This window comes from Apodemus sylvaticus, chromosome 7, assembly GCF_947179515.1.
Source record: "Apodemus sylvaticus chromosome 7, mApoSyl1.1, whole genome shotgun sequence".
NCBI lineage: Eukaryota > Metazoa > Chordata > Mammalia > Rodentia > Muridae > Apodemus > Apodemus sylvaticus.
Genome location: NC_067478.1, coordinates 44762455 through 44772361, shown reverse-complemented (window position 1 = coordinate 44772361; position 9907 = coordinate 44762455). Strand labels below are relative to the sequence as shown.

General features: G+C 41.2%; 1 protein-coding gene across 1 annotated transcript in view; it reads left to right on the top strand.

Moving 5' to 3' along the window:
• Positions 1 to 768: 768 nt before the first annotated feature.
• Positions 769 to 9907, top strand: part of Bckdhb (branched chain keto acid dehydrogenase E1 subunit beta) — a 188072-nt gene continuing 178933 nt past the window's right edge. The window contains exon 1 of the mRNA XM_052187725.1: positions 769 to 993. Coding sequence (XP_052043685.1) covers positions 804 to 993 — 190 coding nt within the window. The 5' untranslated portion in view covers positions 769 to 803. The remainder of the gene's footprint in view (positions 994 to 9907) is intronic.

The window sequence follows — 9907 nt, the reverse complement described above, 5'->3', positions numbered from 1 at the left end:
ACTCTGGAATCCTTCCTCTAGATCTAGACATAGGTTCTTGTCTCGGTTGTGTTCTATGTTGATGGCTATCTTCCAACTCATGGCTAAGGAGGGTATATACTTTTAAACACTTAAATATTTTAAAATAAAATTTATATAAAGTTGATTATTTTATATTTAAATCAATCCTTCAACGTTTGCATGTTTCTAAGTTACACAGAGTAAGACCATCAGGTGATATTTTGCTGCACCTCAACAAGAATTCCTAGTGGATTTGAAGACCGAAATTTCTACTTACCATTTTTTTTTGATATGATCGAAATCAGGAAAAACAAAATCAATTTAAAAAAGTCTAGATTTATTTATTATTGCAAAATAAGAGTGAAGGCTTTTCCAGAATTCTAGGGTTTTTCCAGAAACCCGAAACCAATGCCTGTCTTTGCAATGGCTAACAATTGCACTCACAGACTATGAGAAACACAGGAGGAAGTACAGTTTTAAAACGAAAACGCTACTGAAAATGGCACCGCAAAAAATGACACTGGGTAAGAGCACAGCCAGTCGCGCTGTGACACCGCAAGTCCTGCAGCTGATTTCGGGGTGGGTTCAGAACCAGGGACCAAACCTCAGGCTGCCAGGGCCTTAGTTTGGCTTCCGTCTGTGCAGGCTGCCAGGTCAAAGCGTCTCCATCCCCGCCCCCGGACTTCCATCTCCGATTGGTCTCTTTCACAGACCCGCCCCTCGAGGCGGCCCAATGAGGAGGCCTGCGCCTCAGCTCCGCCCTCCCTGCCGGCAGCGTGGGCTGCGGTGCCTGAGAACCGGGGATGGCGGCCGTGGCTGCGCGCGCGGGTGGGCTGCTGCGGCTCGGGGCTGCGGGAGCGGAGCGGCGGTGGTGCGGAGTGCGCTGCGCTGCGCTGGTGCAAGGCTTCCTGCAACCCGGGGGCGAGGACGCGGCCCAGAAGCGGCGGGTGGCCCACTTCACTTTCCAGCCGGACCCAGAGTCCCTGCAGTATGGTGAGACTTGGCGATCTCGCTGCATCCCTCCCTGGTCGATCCCTGCCTTGCCCTAGACTCTAGACTATAATCCAGAGCTTCCCTGGTTCGGGTCGGTTTGGGTTCCTTTTGATTTTACTTGGTGACTCTTCCTTTCAGATGCAGTTCCTGGGAACTTCAAGATAGGTGAGAGGGCACTCTGCCTTCTGGGAGGGCCTGAGGGTGTAAAGAGTTGTCTAAAGAGTGCCTCCTCCCCACTTTCCCTAAGTTCTATCCCTCGTTCCCTCGTTCCCGTATCAGGTCTTAGGTGTCAGCTTGTCCTAGACTGAGTCACTAACTTGAGGCAACTGTCTGTAAAATATTTGCCTTTTAAATTTCTTTTGGATGGAAAGTGTAAACCTCGGGAGTAAATACTAGAATTTGATTATCTCAAGGTCACGAAACAGGTTCTGCCTAAAAATGGGAAAGAATCCAGACTTCTATTTGAGCCTAATACCGAGTTCCTGCTGGGCCCTGCTGCCACTTGGCCAAGCAGTACTCCGTAGAGGTGGTGGGGAAGAGCAAATGACAGACTCCTGTTGTGCCACCTTCGCTACACTCTTTGTCCTGCTAGTCGCCTGCTATCCTAGGTCTAACTGCAGAGCATCAGGAGAAAGTAAGGGAAACCTATCCTGTTTTCTTGTCCAATAACTTCTCCCAAGCCGGAGCTGGCATTTTTTTGAAGTCCGTCTTTACTTGTGAACAATTATTGAATATTTATCGAAAGCTTGCTATTGGCGAAATTTAAATTCCTCATCTCATTTAGTTCATAGGGCAGGATGTGAGGTAGGTCATGTCTTAATGTTTACTTTGCAGTTAGATAGACTGGAGCCTTGAAGCAGATTATTCAACAGTACACAGGACAGAAGTTCGTGACACATAGCTCCAAGGGTTAGAATGGAGTAAGCAGGATTTCGGACTTGCCACTCCATGGATGGCAATAAGAGGCCTTTAGATATGGTTTAAATGAACAGGCTTTCCCAGTTTTGTGAAATAAAAGTATTAGAAAGATGAACAGCAGGGAACAGCAGTTCGTTTTTCCCTCCCAGCCTTCAGTACTGTTTTCACAGCAAAGAAACTTTGGCCTAGTAATGGAGAAATAGAGCACAGGTCCTCCTAATTCTCCTTTCCACAATTGTGAAATTACTAAAATCGGAGTGATGTCATGTCTCTAGGTTGTTACTATAGAAACAGTACAAGCATCTTACAGATAAAAGGCATAGTTTAGAAAAAACATAAAAGCGTGATTACACCACTCCTGGTGAAGGCTGCTGAAGACCACTGCCTTCTCCACTATTGTAGTTTTGATACAAGTCCAATTTGCATCAACTAGAAAAAAATTTCCCATGATGCTGTGGAGTTTTGAGGGCCTGTAGAATTGAGTAGTGAGAGTCAGGGTCTTGAGTTTGGTCTCGTCCCCATCGCCTGGGACTTTGAAGTCCTCACTTCTGCAAGCCTCACATCTCTGTAATTAAGGGATTAATGATAACAGCTGTTTCAAAAGGAGACGAGAACTAAGGACTGACTAAACATCACTAATATATATAACACAGTGTCTGCTATCTTGGAAGTACTAACTCAGTAAAAGGAAACTTTGAATAGACATGGTTTCACAGTGTTGTAAAAAATGTCATAGTTTCACCGTGTTATAAAACATGCAGACATACATTCCGTGTCTGGGGCTCTCCTGCCCGCAATGATAGAGCCCCAGAGATTAGAGCTCTCACTCGAAGATAGGAATGGTTTAGTGGAGTTTTTAAACGCCTACTTCGAATCACCAGTTTACACCCAGTGTGTATAAGAGTGTTCGGCGTATTAAGTGTGAGAGTGTGTAAGAACGTGTAAGAGTGTGTTAGGGGCTAAGGCTGCAAAGCCCAAGCACACACCCTTGGGATTTTGTACTCTCCTCTGCGCCTTGTGTTTGAGGCTGTTTCACTCCTGCTGAGGCGCACTCTCCCATGTCGTTGCTCACTAGTTCATGTTCTTTCTTGACTTGAGCTCTGCTTCTTTTTTTTCATATTTCGAAAGTTGTGCCCTTAGCCATTTCTCCTGTCCATGTGAACACTGTTGTCCATTGTTGAGCAATTGCTTTTATTCAGCTGTTGGAGGTATGGAGTCTCTTAGCTTGACAACAATCATGCGAGTTAGATGGTGTTGTGCCCACTGCACAGATAAGGCAGTCGAGGCTCAGAGATGCTTGTGGCCTTCCTAAGTGTGGTGAAGGGCAGAGTCAGCTTTCCAGTCAGTCCCATTGTGTGTGACACTTACAAACAGTTTTAGGTGCTGAAACTTTGCATATTAGGGCTGTTAATGAAGATTTGGACTCTTTGCTCTTCACGGGTGCTGCAAAGGCTTCCCGTGCATCCATACTGTTTGATCTCACACAGAAAAGGTTCTGCTTCCATTGGTGGCCGGGGCCAACTTCTTCTAAGGTGCACAGTGGACTGGGATAAGGACTTATCTTTGCAAAGACCACAGGAGTATTGTTTTTCAGGCAGAAAAAAGACTGAGTAGGTCTAAGGCCCCTCGTAGGCTCGTCCTGTGTTGTATCAACAGGGAAAACCAATGTGATTGAGATGGGTCTGGTAGTGGGGTAGGCAGTTCCTGTGATGACCAGGATAGACAAAGGCCTTTTGTTGATGAGGCTTGTCTTTTTTATGGGATAGGAATAGCATGAATGAAGTCAGATTAGTAAACCTGATATTTCTTTGTGCAATGTGACTTTATTTGGAGTGAAAAAGATATACGAAAGAAAGATGTAGAGGCTTTAAAATTCAGGACAAAGCCTGGGGAGAGAGAGAGGTGCATTGCACTTTGGTTCAGATTCTGTTGGGCTATCGGAAGCCATTGTGTATTTCTAGGAAGCAGGTGATTTGCGATGTTTTTGTGTTATTAGAAGAGTTAGTGGAAGGTATTGCTAGATGTATATAGCAAGAAAAATACCACATCACCATTTATAGTCTCTCTTGCTACAAATGATTACATCATCTTCAACCCCCTTCCCCAGCACACTCAGGTCAAAAGTCAGTTTAAGGGAGGATAGATTTTGGTTTACAGTCCATCCTGTAGGGTAAGGCCTGGTGGTGGCAGCAGCTCGAGGAAGCTGGTCACAGTACATCCGCAGTCAGGAAGTAGGATGGGATGCATACTGGTACTCTGTCTTTTCTCCTTTTCATGCAGTCCAATCCCAGCAAATAAATTCATGCTGTTGGCATTTAGAGTGGGTCTTCCTGCCTCTACTAAACAACCTCCTCTCGGTGCCTCCTCACAGGTGTGCTTTGAGGCTTGTTTCCTAAGTGATTCTAGGTTTTGTCAGGTTGACAGTTGGCACTAATGAGGGTAAGGTGCCAGGACCACTGGTACAAGTCGGGGATTCTGGGGTAGAACTCCATCTTCAGAGAGCGGGAGGGCACATGATGAAGACTTAAATTTCACTGTGATTTGAAGTATTGGTGGAAGTAGTACGTGAGGATGTCTGAATGTTTCTCTTTCGCTGAGACAACTTGATGGCAAAGCTAGGAACCCTTGAGGCCAGGTAATTGTTTTTCTGACTATTTAGATTTGGCATAACCCAAAACGTGACCCTATGAGACCGGGCAGCAAGGAGGTCATCTTATCATCCAGTATCATGAAGATACTGAGACACAAAGACATTCAGTTTCCATAAGTGTTGCTTTTATCTCCTCAGAAGATGGGATGATATGAGAGCCTTACCCAAGCTGTGGTAATACATAACTGGGACTGAGCCTAGAGCATTTCCTTCTCTGTTCTAACTATCTGTAGGCCTAGGCCTGGAAGCTTCTAGCCTCCTCACAATCTAATCTTCCAAGATTACGATTTCAATCCTGCTTCTCTTTGCTTCTCACTAAAGTGCGTTGGCCACATACTAACTTTGGACCATAACTTAGAAAATACTAAGTATGCTCTAATCTTCTGACTCCTTCTCATTATCTGGCTCATTCTGTCTTCACCTGTGTCTAGCTAGTTCTCTCTGCAATCTGTCTCTGTAAAACTGTCCTAGTAAAACTGACACACACACACACAGACACACACAGACATGCACACACACACACACACACACACCACCTCTACCACCTGTGTCTACCATGCTCTCTCTCCCTGTGCTGCGCTTAAGTAGCCTCTCTTTCCTGTGCTGTTCTTGTGAGAATGGGGCATATTGTAATTCTGACTCATTCTGTAAAATCTTTCTCTGATTTGTTACCTTGTCCACCTCTCAATTAGATGTCACTTTCAAACATGTCTGCTTCCTTTTACAAACTAACCTTGACTTCATTCTTAGGAACTGTGATGGTTTGTATATGCTTGGCCTGTGGAGAGTGGCACTGTTAGGAGGTGTGGCCTTGTTGGAGTAGGTGTGTCACTGTGGGCGTGGGCTTTAATACTAGCTGCTTCGAAGCCAATATTCTGCTATCAGTCTTCAGATGAAGATGTAGAACTCTCAGCAACAAAGTCTTCCATATTCCTACTAGGATAGCCCATTAAGCCCCACTTAAAGGATTGCATTGCTTTCCAAATCCAAAGTCTCCAAGTCCACATTCTGCCAGACAAAAGCATGGGCAGGTCTATCACAGCAGTACCCCAGTCCCTGGTACCAACTTCTGGTCTTAGTATTTTAAAGCTGTGAACAGACGCCATGACCAAGGCAACTCTTATAAGGACAACATTTAATTGGGGTTGGCTTACAAGTTCAGAGATTCAGTCCATTATCAAGGCGAGAACATGGCAGCATCTAGGCAGGCATGGTGCGGGAGGAGCTGAGGAACAGAAGGCTGCTAGCAGAATACTAGCTTCCAGGCAGCTAGAATGGGGGCTATTAAAGCTTACGCCCAGAGTGACACACCTACTCCCCTAAGGCTACACCTCCAAATAGTGCCACTCCCTGGGCCTAGCATATACCAACCACAGGGACTAAAGGTGTGTACTAAGGGCATGGCTGTATTACACTTGTATCATATTGTAATCAGAGCATGTCTGCATTCTAGCAGGATCACATAGACCTAGAAGGTCTTTGGATAGGAGCTCTTGCCAGAGCAGCCTCTGGATCAAAATTCCTCTTCATCTTCCCCTTTCTGTTACCAAAACAATTATCAATCCCATAAACTTAACGGTCTGAATGTCCTTATGAAGATCCATTGATGTGATGATCCTTCACACTGCAGTCCTGACCATCTGTCCTTCAGTAGATGTTTATTTTGGCATCAAGGCTTTCCAGTCTGCCAGTCTGATGAACATTTGTCCTTTTTCAGCCAGTTTGTTGATCTGTAAAGACCATAAAGGGGGGGAGGGGATCGCCAGCTTTCTGTATTGTTTGCATGGCTGCCTTTCTGTCGCTTCCTTCCTTGAGTCCTGCCTTTCACGGAGAAGTTTCTCTTACTCAGATGGAACCTTTGTCAGTTTTGATGGAATCCATAGTCTTTCATCACACGTGGAAATATAGACAAAACCTCTTTCCCAATACAACACATTTCCTGAATTCCATTCTGATGTGAAAACATCTTTAAAGTATGCAGGTTGATCTAATTCAGTAGTTCTATAATCTTGTGTTTCAGCAGATGTTGTTCCTGCCTCATTGGCATTCAAAACATTTAAAGTTAATAAAGCATTATTCAGTTCTTATTCCCTTTCTGTTTATTAAGCATCTCCTTTAAGGTACGATTAGATCTTTCTGTAACTGCTTGACCTATTGGATTGTATGTTGTACCTGTAATATGTCTTATGCTATTTCATTTTAATGGAAGTATATGTGAGGGCTTTTCAGTCTTAATTTGTAAGGGTATCTTCATGATAGCCATAATTTCTAACAAATGTACAATTACAGACTCAGACTTTTCACAATGCAAAGCAGAAGCCCATTGAAATCCTGAATATGTATCAGTGCTATAATGTACAAATTTTAGTTTCCCCAATTCTACAAAATGAAACTCCATCTGCCAAATTTAACTTTTTTGGGTATGCTTAGAGTTACTTCCAGCAGGTAGTAGAACCTGATTATGCAAAGAACAAGTAGGACTTTTTCATTTTTTTTATAAAGAATTTCTTTGACTTCTTACAAAGTAATGGGAACATTTTTCTTTAAACCTTTGTTGTTAACATGCTATTTTTCTATGAAATTCTAAGACTTCTAGCACATTTTTTTTTATTAATAATTGGTCAATCTTTTCATTTCTTTGTGCCAGTAGACCAGGCAATCCATATGAGGTTTAATATGGGTGATATCTAATAGATAATCTGTTTCAAATTGTCTATTGCAGTTGTATGAATAATGATGTCAATTCTGAATTATTAGGAATAAGTTCAGCAGTTTCTATATGTAACACAATCTCTATGCATATTGTGAGGTAGTAATTATATTGATAGATTCAGAAAAATCTAATAATACTGCAAGAGTTGTATATAGCTCTGATTTTTAAACCAGAGCATATGGGCTTTGAATTACTTTACTTATTCCTGACTTATAGCCCGTCATTTTTGTTTTATTTCCATCAGTATAAAATGTAGGAATTTCAGAAATTGGTGTCTCTTTTACTATAAGGGGGTAGAATACAATTAATTCTTCTTATGACCTGGAGTTGCTTGCTTTTTGGATATTTGTTGTTAATTTCTTCCAAATAATTACTACAAGCTCTTTGCTTGGTCTTCATTAATTACCCATAATGAGGTAATTTCTGCAGTAGTATAATGTACTATTATTTATTATGGGTCTGTTCCTGATACTTGATAAAGTCTTAGTCTAACTTTTATAATTAGTCCACAAACCTGTTCAACATGTTTTGAGTTTTTTCCTCTGTTTATGTGCTAAGAAGATCTATTCTAGAATATTGTCTTCTCTCTCCATAATGAGTAGAAGGCAAGTATTCTCACCAATACAGTCAAGTTTGGTTTCTAGGCAGTTCACAGGTGTGTCCTGCAACTTTTACTCTGCCTGAGTCAATGCTTTCTCTGCTTCTGGTGTTAATTGTCTAGGACTGTTTAAGCTTGAATCAGACTTGTAAAGTTTGAGACAAATTCCTCAACTTTTGAGTATTTAGTCCAATAGTAGGCTGTAAACAGTTAATATCTCTCAATAGTTTTTGTAAGTCATTAATAGTTAAGTTTGTAGCTGATCTCTTCTGATATGTATCTTTTGTGGTTGAATCTTTTGTTGGCTTATTTTAAATTCTAGATACTTGATTGAATCTCCTCTCAGTATTTTTCAGGAGCACCTGTATTTTACCCCAAATAGGTAAAATATTTCTTGCTTCATTAAGCATTCTAGAGAGATTGTATTTGTATCAGAATTGGTCAACGAGATATCATTTATATCATGGTAAATTATGGATTGAGGAAATTGTTTATGAATTATTTCTAGTGGGTGTTGTACAAAATATTGACACAGAGTTGGATTATTCAACCTTCCTTGAGGAAGAACTTTCCATTGGTTTGTTTTCACAGGTTGAGGATTGTTTTAAGTTGGTACTGTAAAAGCAAATTTTTCTCTATCTTGAGCAGTCTTTAAAATAGATTATTATTATAGGTCATCATTTTGGTAATAGAGAAGGTAAGAGGATTCCACTTTGTAATGGACTCATAGTTTTGGTGATTTTATTTCCAGCCCTTAGATCAGTCAACATATTCTAATTTCCAGATTTCTTTTAAATGACGCATACAGAAGATTCTGAAGACTTATAGACTGTTATATGTGGGGTTTCCAGTTGCCCTTGTACCTGCAGCTCAAGTCCCTGTATTTTTTTCCCTATTCAAAGTCCATTGCTCTAACTGACATTTTCTTGTCAGTTAACCATTTTAAAGGTAGGGCTGTTAGTGTCCCAGTACCCCCAGAATGACTTGTCCTATCAAGTGAAGCTGCTCTGTCCTTGTGAGCTACTTGTGGTTATTGCCAGAGCAGTGTTGCCTCTGTACCATGGATTAGATATTCAATACCTACCGAGTTTGGTTTTCTCTAGTTGCTCTGTGGATTGTTGACAGGAATTATCTGGCTCATGTTGTTTGTTGCCTGGGTTATGAGTGAACTTCTTGGGAGTTTCCTATATTTAAAGGATTATCACCTGGGAGTTTCCCATTGTTAAGGGATTGCCTCACAAATCTTTTGCTGGTTTGCATTAATTATTTTAATTAGGCCTTTTCCACACCTTCTACAAATCCTGAAAGACTGAGGTCTTCCAGTACAGTCTCTAGGAATGCCTTATCTACAGTTCCTTTTCAAATGACCTTGTCACCTATAATCAGAAAAACAGACAATTCAGAAATTTAGGATTATTGGCCATTGCTTTTTCAAATACATAGTCAATAGGGTCAATATCAGAAATAGTTCAAATCCATACATCCATAGGTTCTTGTCAAGCTTTTAGAAGTCTAAGAACTCTTTTACAGTCTGCATTTGCATTTCAAAAGTTAAAGTTTCAATTCATGCCCATCTTGCATCTGGATTTGATATTATCCTATTTTATAGCAGACATTAATCTATGTAAAGAATCAGTAAAAGTCTCTCCAGGGTTTTGCATAGTCTTTGTGAGTGACATAGACCTTTCCCCTTGTTCCTCCACTGTATCCTAGCCTCTTAAAGTTACTAAAGTACATTGTATAATAACAGAGTCATCAAATTACATCTGCTTTTGTAAATTAGCGTATTAACATTCATCTAACAATTGATCGTTCATGATATTAACATCTTTAGACCAATTACAATTTTCCATTTGCAGCTTCTTTGTGCAGCCATGTCAGCCACTGTAACTGAGAACTAGCTTCTAGTACAGCCATTGCTAAATCTTTCCAGACCAATTGTTAATTTTGTGAATTTTCAACATTTTCTGGCATTTGTTCTTGGATAACTGGGAAATCTAGTGAGGATGCTTGCCTTTCCTAAATTTCATAAAGA